General features: G+C 38.2%; 1 protein-coding gene across 1 annotated transcript; it reads left to right on the top strand.

The window, feature by feature from the left end:
• The first annotated feature begins 9474 nt into the window (after positions 1-9474).
• LOC118072276 (uncharacterized) lies at positions 9475-12085 on the top strand. Its single transcript, XM_035091989.1, has 3 exons — positions 9475-9684; positions 9765-10626; positions 10686-12085. Exons 1-3 carry the CDS (start codon positions 9475-9477, stop codon positions 12083-12085), a joined length of 2472 nt encoding a protein of 823 aa, XP_034947880.1.
• Positions 12086-12831: the final 746 nt, after the last annotated feature.

The following is a 12831-nucleotide window of genomic DNA, read 5'->3' as shown; positions in this document are numbered from 1 at the left end:
CACATTCAGACTACTATACAGGGCAGTACGAAAATGGGGTACGACGAACTATAATCTGTCCCTGTTGTTACGCGACATATCTTAGAGGACAAAAACATCTATGTAACTTCGGGAGCCATCTACTACCACTTAATAAAAGATTCAGTTCTTCCAACTTTTATCTCAACTCTTCAGTACCTAACGAATCTACGTTGAAATCAGCAATATTCTGTTCAGTCGCCATTGCACTTTAGACCAAAGAGCAGGGAGTACTGATTGAACACCTTGTACGTCACTAGATAAAACTGTTACTAGGCCGTCTACCGTTAAACAGTTTTAATACGTTTAGCACGTCTATCTAAACGCTCAACAACATAGCACTTACTATGTTCAACCGTCCTCAAGTCCTTTGCTTACAGCACTCTCAAAAATCTACGTCACAAAACTCTAACCGTTCGGGCATACTTATTAATTTCATATTGATCCTGAATCGCTAATGTGGCTCTCATCCCGGACGAGCCCCCACATTTGTAAAAATGAAAAAACCCTGGGATGCGTGATACAGGAATAATTTATTTAAAAAAAAAGGATGTCGAAAACTTGCACTCTTACATGCATCTCTTTCTTTGCAGAGCTCATCACACACTGCCCTCTTTCCCTTTCATCTCCCACTCTCACACTCTATAATGTTAACTAAAGCTAATACGCACTTATTCAAAACAGAATAAACAGGATCACACGCATTTCATCCATTCCTATCTGCTCTCATTCTAAACACTAATTCTTCGTAACCATAACTTTTTTATGGAACGAAATAGAAAAAACAGTATATCTCTACACACATATGTTCACAAGGGAGAAAAACTGCAGTTGCTTCGTCTCTTTGCATACACAAAATCTTCACTTTTTCTTCTAACTCTAACTTCGGAGTTCGACACAAATCTATGACAAAACAAAAAATATTCATTCAAAAATTTGTATTTTTACACTTATTTCGAAAACCAATCGTGATTTTGAAAAATTGTTACACAAAATAAGTCACTAATAATTTTATGATTAAGTAATATAATAATTAGTTTTATGACGTAAGGATAATATAACTATAAAAAAAAATTGAAAAATTAATTCATTTAACATACTTATGGGTTTAACATTGTTTATTCAATCGCCGTCGGAATGATTATGGGATCCTACAGGGATCCATCGTCCTGTCGTGTGCTGTAGCCGCAAGTTTGCCTCACAAGAATTTTTACAGTCTCCTTGACTTGCACTACACGTGTACTTAGCCAAGGTTCCACAGTTTGTATGATAACTTAAATCAATTGGAAATCTATTATCATGAAATACAACGTCGTGCGGTCATGTATCCATGGCTTTCATACAAGAGAATAGAAGTTGACTGTTCTGATGATAAAACGCGACTGAGTAAATTGCGCAAATGTATCGAGAATAAATTCGTCAGGATTTCATGGATCTAATTAGATACCAAAACAGAAACAATTTATTTATAAGTGATGCCTTAAAAAACATGAGATTGGCATAAAAATTAATGGAGCTGGCTACAAATGACTGTAACATGACAATTGTGAACTTGTACTCATTTGTGAACAAGTTGGAGCTATAAAAAAACGGATTCACAAGAGCAAATAAAGTAGGTTAAGTATCATTTCTAAATCGGCATTGAGCACGTGTTTTATAATTTACACTGTGCAGTCGACGTTTTTTTTCTTCTTGCTAACAGATAAATTGATACCGTAGGACATAATAAAACTCAGTCGATAACGGTACACTGTCGAACTAACTTAAAGAGTTCTGGTGTGCCACAAAACATTCATTGTCGGTACGTCGAAAAATGTGAATTTGGAATTGAAATCAATAAATATTGTTATAGATGACTACTACATAAAGATCGTAGATTTGTAGTAATTTGTAGTGGAGTAAAAATCATGAAAAAGTTAGATACATCTATGCAAAGTGAATATAAGATTTTCATTAATATCAGTGTTTTTGTAATGCATTCAAGTCGTGCATATTGCATCAAATACAGCAAATACATTTGTAGTATTCACGTCATATCCTACATAATAACGGGTTAAGATAATGTAATTTTTCTCTTAGATTGACAATATTTGCCTGTTTCCAACCAGATAGTTGAGATACAATTAATATATCATTACAGCAATGGAAAACATAAGATTAGCCTTGAAATCAATAATGATTGTTATTGATGACTTGCACATTGTTCTGACTTTGAGTCGGCTAAGTGAGAAGTCGGGAATTTGTGGACTGTATTTGTTAGGATATTTGGATGCTAGAACAGTTGGGACTTTTTTAGTAGTCTAAGTTCCATTGTGTTGGCGTCAGCCACACAGACACAAGCGAGTTGTTCGTGTGTGGATCTTGTGTGTGTGTCTGTCCATGAGGCCGTGAGGCGTCGAAGCCGACATCATGCGCGCCTTTTGTAAGAAGGTGCTGATGCGGACCAACATGAGCATACTGATGATGTCTTCTGAGAGGTAGACTGCCTTATAGATTAATAATCATCACTATTGATGATTAACTGGTGAGTTATTCTATTTCTGAGGAAGATTCTGAGGAGTTGTCTGGGTTTTCACAGGAGAGTTCGACTGCTTGAGCTCTCTGCTAGTACACACATACCGAGTTGACTGATGCAACGAGTTGTCTGTGGGTTGGCATCGTCCGATGATGCTCAAAAGTCATTCGAGTACGAGCTACGTACGAATACTGACAGTCACCAACGAATACTGAAGACTACAGACCGTTTTTCCCGATAACTCTGCGTTCTCGATCCTTTGAGAAGTATATCTATGCCTAGGAATTAATTAGAGTAGTCTTCTTATTCATCTTATTATTTGGTGGAGAGAAAAATGTTAGGCCGTCGGTAGAGACCAAGTCGGAACATTTTCCCCTCATCAGCAACGTCTTTGCTGATGATCGTGGTGGTCTGTCGATCATCTGAGGTCTGTTCATTGGAGGTGGAGTATGTCTGTTGGTACTGTTGAGTTGGCTGTGTAGATGTGATGAGTTGTCTTCAATGTAATTTGAGTTATCTACTGAGGTACTGAGATCTTTATAAACTGAGAATCCATATCGGTATTTCCCACAATCAACTCGAGGGTGAGTTTTCTGAGTTGAGTTATTTGCATTTTCCTAAACTATCACAGGCTAGGACAGAAAAAATGAGTTGAAGTGAATTATTCAAGACCTTTGATCATCTTGGGCAAAGTTGAATATGAGTTGCTGCTGATGAGTTATCTGAATTTTCTCTTAGTTTTCCCAGCTCCTTCTAATCTGTAAGAGATGAGTCGTCTGAGAGGTTCGTTAGCTGACAGATGAGTTGTCTAAGAGGTGTGTTAGCTGACTGAAGAGTTGGCGGCTTGATACACTGTGTTCCTTTTCATTCGAAGAGTGTGAGTTTTTGTCGTTCAGTGAACTATCCGAACGTGGCACCACATAAGTCTGATGGAAAACTATGTCAATCCCACACTGCATTGACTGAGCGAGAAGCGCACGGAAATGCATGTTCATCGCTGTTGCTATTCTGGAGCTCCTGCCTCCACAAGACTAATGAGTAGGTGAATCAGCGCGTTCCACACCACAGACGGCGTATGGTCGGACGAAGTCATCTTCGGTTGAGGCATGTGACTTATGAGTTGCGGTGCTTGTTCGCCATATAGAAGATAGACTATGAGAGTTCTACCGGACTTTTTTTTTTTTAGAGTGCTGTGGTAGAACTCTCATAGCTGTAGACGTGAAAAGTGGGGGGGGGGTCCTAGGTTTTATTGACGCAGGGGATCGAGGGAGGATTCAAATGAGGGGTTGAAGAAAGATTCCTGAGGTAAGGTGTCGAACATAGATGGGGAAATCTTACTGAATAATTAATGGAGTGTTGATCTAAGTGTGGGTGTGCTGTGTCTCAAAAAAGTACTTTTTGTAATTTGTACTGATTTAGAGTGCATTATTGAACCACCTATTGGAGAAAGATCTAATCATATACCATGTAGTATAGCTTTCTATATACATTGCTCTTATGATGATTCACAATCGAGATTTGCTCTTAAACGTGGGGAAGATTGTATAAAATGGTTTATGTTGCATGAATTTTCTAAAAAATATAAAGAAATAATTGACAATTCCAAGTCAATGGATCCATTGAGTGATGAGCAGCAGTCTTATATTCATACAGAAAAAAATTGTCATATATGTAAAAAACGCATTGAACCCAATCAACCGGGAGTTCGCGATTACTGTCAATTAACAGAAGAATTTCGTGGTCCGGCTCATTATGAGTGTAATTTAAATTATCAAATAGAACCCATACTTTCAATTGTTTTCCATAATTTATCGGGATACGATTCACATTTTCTTATTTAATCAATATCATTATCAGATTTTCCGGGTACTATAACTATTATTCCTATAATAAAGGAGAATATATATCATCCTCCAAAGTAGTTAAAATCGATAAGAATAGAAATTCAAAAAGATCAAATGAGGATAATGATTAAGAAAAAAAAAAATTCAAACATACAGCTTCGTTTGATAAATTCATTTTGTTTTATGAGCTCTAGTATCGATAAATTATCTGAATTTTTATCTGATGATGATAACATAATGATGCGTAAGAAGTTCCCTGATGAAGAATCATTAAAATTAGCAATATGCAAAGGTGTGTTTCCATATGAATATCGCAATAATTGAGGAAAACTTGAAGAAAATCAATGACCTGATAGAAAATTTCTTTTTTATTCTCTAAATGATTTAAATGTAACCGATGAGGAGGATTATGAACATACACTCAAAGTATGGTCTCCCTTCAATACTAAAACATTAGGTGATTGTTATGATTTATATTTGACCATAGATGTTTGCCTTCTAACTGATATATTTGAATATTTTAGAATCAATTGTATGAGAACTTATAATTTAGATCCTTATTATGATGTAAATAATTTGTATGGAGCAGCCATGAGCTCTTCTTTACCATATGGTTCTTTTAAATGGTTTACGACAGAAATCCATATTATGACTATAAGCGATGATGATCTTACTGGTTATATACTTGAAGTTGATTTGGAATACCCTCAAAGTTTATTTAAAAGACACAAAGGTCTGCCCCTTTGCCCTGAGCATTTCCGAGCACCTAATTCAAAGCATTCCAAATGTGATTCCATTAAATCAGTGATGGCATCAAATTTTTAAAAATATAGAATTAGCATAAATTCTCTCTGCGATTAATTTTTGTTCAAAATGATCCAACATCTTCTCTAAAATAGATACAGTTTCATTTAATGATAATAATGATATTTCACCGGATACTGAATCTTCTATGTCGTTTATCTGTTCTTTCAAAGTAGATATAGATTCTCTTAATAATCATGTTTCATCATGTGATAAATCTATTGTTTCATTCAAATCTGCCAACAGTATTTCATGTAAGTTTTTAAATTCTTGATGCACAATATTATTAACACTTTTCAATGATGCTGCATCATTTAAATCAGTTATATTGCACAATCGTTTTCCATCAATATCGCCACTAGTTAATTGGAAACCTTCCAGGAGGCCCTCTCACTAGACCGGGAGTAGATTCCCAACGCTCTCCAAGACGATGCATGCTTATTTTTTCAGAAAACGATGTGAACACCACAAAAGTTACCACACGAATGATTAGTTTCTGACTATACTTCAGATTATATACCTTTTTCAAGTATCATCTCTAATTCATCCAACTTGGTTTGAAGTGCTGTTAACTTTGAATTTATTGTATTGATTGAATTGGCTGTAAAAGATGTATGAGTTTTCACCCTGAAAAGCAATTTCTGAATCTTCTATGTAAAGCGTATTTTCTCGAAGTTCTCTTACGCCACACTTTGTATCCATATTTTAATTATTATCTCTAAGCATTTTTATGTATTTATTTATTGTTTCGATGATTTTGAGGGGGGTACTTGATATCATACTCGCTGTAGGCTTTTGTCGTTGATCTTCTTCTTCTTCTACAACTTCCATTCTTTCTACTAATCCCTCCTTTTCTCCTCCCACCGCTACTTCTTTCTCGCCTACAGCTTCTCTGTCTTTTCCTTTTGCTGCTCTTTCTTCTTCTTTATCTTGTACTTTTGTATTTTCCATCATTTCGTGCTTCGAATTATTTATAGGGATTGGTCTTTTCATAGCTCTTAATATTGCTCTAACTTCTTTGCTCTGATTGATTTCTTCACGTTTATTTTTTTTCATGTTATCGTTATAAATAGAGAAAATATCCAGCTTCGGATGATTGAATTTCCTCTTTCCCGAGGCGGCATATTGTCTTCCATTCTTCGATATATATTCCCATTACCGTCGTTCAATACTGATATTTTAGGAAAGACGTTTTTTTTATTTATAAGTTGATGTAATGGTGTCACTACGGGCTTAGAAAATTCATTTAATGAATACTCACTATCATTTTTCCCATGCTTAATCATTTCATGTTTTCGACGTATAACATCGCTGACTTTCATCAATTTTCCCAAGACATTGACTGCCTCCTCAAGTTGTCCACTCAATTCACTCATATTGATGATGTTTACTTAACAAACAATTATTTATAAATGTATATACTCAGAATAAAGCATTTAATTTATACATATGTGTTGAGAATTAATTAACTCCCACTTTGAATTTGCCAGCTGACAGAAACTTCGGCGGCCATCTTGGGACTGGGTCGACAACCAATCGACCAAATAATCAATATTTCTTAATCTAGTCACTCATTTGACTAATTTTTAGTGTCCCTTTTGACTAATGAAGTTCCTGTCGCCATTCTTTTACTGTTCTCGTTTACGTGTACACGCCATACTTATTCATTCTTAACAAATCTTACAAGTTTGAGTCAATCATCAGTACTAGTGCTATTGAAAATTATCAGAGCCATTCAAGCTTCATTCTAAAACTAGAATCAAGTAATATTTCAAGACTTTTCATTGTAATTCACGACATTTCATCAAGATTCATTTTGCATTGCATTGATGGGCTAACGCCACGTGCACAATCACATTCTTGCTCAACTTGAGAAGCGTGCTGAGCTCGTGTGGGAGGTCAATAATACCGAACACGCCAAGTTGAGTATATTTTGGACATTCAATTCAGATTCAGTATAATTAAAATAGACATTCAGTGATTTTGAGCGACATTCAGTCTTCCTAGTTAGTAACACAAATTTGTCTGTGTATTTAGTGTACCTGTTAGTGCTTAAAATAAAGATACTTTATTTTTTATATAACGATGGCGCAGAGGAGTTTGGTAGTTCAACCGATTAATTAGATGATCCATCAGCTAAGCTAGGTAGAAGATCAGCTACCGAAAGCATCATTCCAGTTGGCACACCACCCAATCCAGGTCTACCCATTCAATTGACCTTCAAGATCAAGTCTCAAATGGCTCGGCTACGCTTAGCCCAGTCATTCACTCAACAAATCAGAGACCAACAACAGACAATCACCAAAGAAGAAAGACTCTCGCTGGAAAAACAACTCACAGCTTTGCACGAGTCTTTTAATTCAGAACATCAAGTGCTCGAGGAGGTTTGGCCACCATCTCAATTTCATCATCCGTACATTGTGGATGATGTCTTTGAGACATTCAACAAATCAGTCTCAGACTTCTTCATGATATCTGCTAAAGTAGCTTCCAAGGAACCTCCAGCACAATCAACATCAACCAGTGGTGCATCTGACGTCGCACAAGCTTTAGCCCGACTTCTTAAGCTGTCAGCTGCCTCATCTTCCACATTCTCAAACATCTCGATCAACATACTCGTGAGCCCTGGGAAACCCAGAATAATGATCTTGAGTGAATGCCTACATACTCAGAGTTTCATGACTTCCTATTAGCTCGGATTCGTACTTTGGAGAAACTGGAGCCACGCATCAAATCAGACAATCAACAACGCTCATCGCACTCAACCACCAGTGAGCGTAGATTCATTTGTGACTGCTGCAATGGTGGTCATTTCATCGTAGTCTGCCCAGAATACAGGGCTTTGCCTCTCGAACAACGGTTGAGGACTGTAGACAGTATAAAACTGTGCAGAAACTGTCTTGGAAGACATAACACACCATCCTGCACCAATAAGAACGTATGTAAGGAATGCAACTCCAAACATCACACCATGTTCTATTCACTTCTGTTTAGACAATCATCAGGCAACAACAATCAAGCGTCTTCCAGGACACAATCGCCACAACAATCACCATCAGACACTCAACCTTCAACTTCACAGCAATAAGGAGGCGAAGCAGTCTTCGAAGAACATTCAAACAATTCACAGACATTCAATCTTGCTGATGGACTTGCTCTGGAGGGTCAAACTGACTGGATGACCTTAGCACATGAGGTTTCGGCCTCAGGAGGGTTGAGGGTTCAGTTGGAATGGTCCAAAGGACGAGTTCAGAAGCAGCAAAATCATCTAGGACAATCAAAAGGTCAGAATGACCACAAGACAATCAATCAACATTCAACTAGTAGTGCAAATAGCACGCAAAATCATCAATCAAGTGACGTTAAATCAACTCAACTTAGTAGACAATCATCGACGAGAGCAATCTGCTCAAGTCAAACAATTCCAAGTCATCTACATGATGATCATTCAACGCAGTTAGCAACAGCAAAAGTCAGAGCCAATTCACATTCAGGGAGTTACATTGCACGAGTGCTCATAGATCGTGGATCAGAGCTAACACTAATCACAACTCAACTAGCCAATCTGCTGCAACTGAGAAAACATCATCAGACAATCAACATAAGAGGAGTAGGCAGCTCTAAGCTCACTCAAACAAAAGGTGTAACATTCTGCGAGCTACAATCATTATTATCCAGTCATTCAGTATACATTCGAGCTCACATAATGAAACAGTTGACAGCTTCAATTCCGAAAGTACCATGTAATTATCCCAACAATCATTGGCCTCATCTCAATGGATTAACACTAGGTGATCCAACATTCAACATTCCACAATCAATAGACATTCTACTTGGAGCTGACTTTTATGGACAAATCATAGAACAAAATATCATATGTAATTCTCCAACAGCTCCTATAGCCCAACTTTCTATCTTTGGTTGGCTAATTCTTGGTCCAGTAGCACAAAATTCATCAGTCAATCATTATCATATTCACTATGCTACTACAATCACGAACCATGAAAACATTCAAGAGTTGCTGACAAAATTCTGAGTCCAAGAAGAGGTTCCCATGTCAAATCAACATCAATTATCATCCTTGGACCAACAATGTGAAGATCAACTCACTCTAGACATTCATCAGGACAATACATTGTCAGAATTCCACTCATTTCTTCACCTGCAGCTCTTAGAGACTCCTATACAACTGCGTATCGATGTTTGAAACGTCAGTTGAGGAGACTAACCAACGAGACTGAGTACAGCAATCTTTACAGACAATTCATGAAAGAATAAGAAGAACTTAGTCACATGAGACCTGCTCCAACAATCAATCAAGAATCTCAAGACATTCATCCATACTTTCTTCCTCATCATGGGGTTTTAAGACCAAGTAGCACAACCACCAAGCTTAAAGTCGTCTTTAATGGATCCAGCCCGACGTCAACTGGAATCTCATTGAATGACATCACTCATACTGGAGCAAAAATTCAATTAGACATCTTTGACGTACTTCTTTGGGTTCGTCAACATCAATACGTATTCGCACTAGATCTGCTCCTTATCTAGCTCAGACACATTCATATTCACATCAAAATCAGTCACCACATGAGTCAACATATTCAAAACGCCTCATTCTTTCAGAAGTAGCTCAAATTTATGATCCTTTAGGGTTTGTGTCACCAATCACAATCAGAGCTAAGATGCTCCTTCAAGAACTATGGTTACACAAACTCAGCTGGGACCAACCAGTCTCACAATCAATCATCAATCGCTGGCTGATCATCAGAGAAGAATTCACTCAACTTCATGAGATCTCACTTCCACGATGGATTCACTCAACCAGACATTCAACTGTAGAAATTCATGGATTCTCTGATGCTTTACAGCTTGCGATGGCTGCGGCAATCTACTTAAAAATCAATTCACCGTCCACAGGGCCCAAAATCACACTCATCTGTGCGAAAACTAAAGTAGCACCAATCAAACAAATCACGATCCCCAGGCTAGAGTTAACTGCTGCGTTAATTCTAGCAAAACTCACAAAGTATGTTCGAGCTACACTCCACAGAGTGAACATACATTCAATTTACTTATGGACGGACTCTTCAATCACTCATCCATGGATCAATTCAAATGCAGGACGCTGGAAGGACTTTGTCAGGAACAGAGCAGTGAAAATTCAAGAACTAGTTGCGGACGCGCACTGGCACCACATTTCTGGCAAGGAAAATCCAGCGGACTGTGCTTCAAGAGGCATTACAGCCAATCAATTGAAAGATTACTCGCTATGGTGGAGGGGACCCACCTGGTTAGCTGAAAATCAAGAAAACTGGCCAGTAAATTCACCACCAGCTGACGAGGCTTGTAACTTAGAAGCTCGTCCTGGAATTTTACTCATAGCAGCCATTCAAGACAAAATCATTCAATGGGACTGGGTAACAGATATTCTACACTCAACAAGTTACTTAGAATCACCGCCTTAATCATCGAATTTACTCCAAGACTTCGACATTCACCAGTTACCAGTCCTTTAGCATCAATCACAATAGCTGACATCGAAAAGGCGAGAAATTTCTGGATAAAGTCTACTCAAGCAGCACATTTTCACCAAAAAATCAGGACTTTATCCAACAATCAACATCTTCCACCAAACCATTCATTCAACAGACTCACAGCATACGTTGACTCAGAAGGAATTCTACGAGTAGGAGGACGACTTCAGCATGCTCAGTTGAGTCATGATTCAAAACATCAATCAATTCTACCTCGACATTTGCCATTCACCACTCTTGTTATTAGACATTATCATTTAACCACACTACATGGTGGCACTCAACTTACACTCACAACAATCAGACAACGTTCCTGGATCATGGGTGGAAGAGCTCCAGTAAAAACATTCATTCTTCGGTGCATCAAATGTGCTCGACAAAGAGGCATAAGAGCACAACAGCTCATGGGCCAATTGCCACGATCACGTATCACTCCTTCATGGCCATTCTCTCATACTGGCATTGACTATGCTGGGCCATTCACAATCAAAACATCATCAGGCAGAGGAGCCAAGACTAGAAAAGCTTGGGTTTGTGTATTTGTCTGCATGTCAACTTCTGCAGTTCATTTGGGAGCAGTTAGTGACTATTCAACTGAAGCATTCATTGCTGCCTACAGGAGATTCACCTCTAGACGAGGATTATGCCAGACAATCTATTCTCACTGTGGCAGAAATTTCATAGGAACTGATATAGAACTCAAGAAATTATTCACACAATTCACCAGAGAACATGAGGTCATCTCTAGATTCATCATCACCAACGGCACTCAATGGTCATTCAACCCACCTGCAGCACCACACATGGGTGGCAAGTGGGAGTCAGTAGTGAAATCACTTAAATTTCATTTGACGAGAACAGTAAAAGAATCACTCTTTACGTTTGAAGAGATCACCACACTACTGACACAAATAGAAGCCATTCTCAACTCAAGACCTCTAGAGCCAATCAGTGATGACCCAGAAGACATTCAAGCACTCACTCCTGGACACTTTCTTATTGGGTCAGCACTCAACACTGTTCCTGAACCATCAACCTCAGAACCTGCACATTCAATTCAAAATCGATGGCGGATGATTCAACGACAATCACAGCAGTTCTGGTACAGGTGGTCACAATCTTACTTACAAAAATTACAAGCTATTTCTAAGTGGTTTTTCAGGAACAGAACAATTCAAGTTGGTGCATTAGCCTTGCTAACAGATGAAAGATTCCCCCCCTCCCACGAAATGGCCACTCGTGAGGATCATTCAATTGCACCCAGGGCAAGACGGGCTGCTACGAGTAGCAACGGTGAAGACACCAACAACGACGTTGGTCAGACCAATCGTCAAGCTAGCCATTCTACCAATCAACCCAACTCCTAAAGCCCAGCAGCAGAATCAACCAGGAGACAATCATCAACCAGTTGCTGATGGCGGGCGGCATGTTGAGAATTAATTAACTCCCACTTTGAATTTGCCAGCTGACAGAAACTTCGGCGGCCATCTTGGGACTGGGTCGACAACCAATCGACCAAATAATCAATATTTCTTAATCTAGTCACTCATTTGACTAATTTTTAGTGTCCCTTTTGACTAATGAAGTTCCTGTCGCCATTCTTTTACTGTTCTCGTTTACGTGTACACGCCATACTTATTCATTCTTAACAAATCTTACAAGTTTGAGTCAATCATCAGTACTAGTGCTATTGAAAATTATCAGAGCCATTCAAGCTTCATTCTAAAACTAGAATCAAGTAATATTTCAAGACTTTTCATTGTAATTCACGACATTTCATCAAGATTCATTTTGCATTGCATTGATGGGCTAACGCCACGTGCACAATCACATTCTTGCTCAACTTGAGAAGCGTGCTGAGCTCGTGTGGGAGGTCAATAATACCGAACACGCCAAGTTGAGTATATTTTGGACATTCAATTCAGATTCAGTATAATTAAAATAGACATTCAGTGATTTTGAGCGACATTCAGTCTTCCTAGTTAGTAACACAAATTTGTCTGTGTATTTAGTGTACCTGTTAGTGCTTAAAATAAAGATACTTTATTTTTTATAAAACCTGACTTCCGTTTGCTCTGTTCCGGCACAATCATCCCTATCCTTAAACGGTTAG

This window comes from Chelonus insularis, unplaced genomic scaffold, assembly GCF_013357705.1.
Source record: "Chelonus insularis isolate UGA/USDA-ARS -01 unplaced genomic scaffold, ASM1335770v1 contig_90_pilon, whole genome shotgun sequence".
NCBI lineage: Eukaryota > Metazoa > Arthropoda > Insecta > Hymenoptera > Braconidae > Chelonus > Chelonus insularis.
Note: the sequence above shows the minus strand (reverse complement) of the source record. Positions and strands in the feature narration are given on the sequence as shown.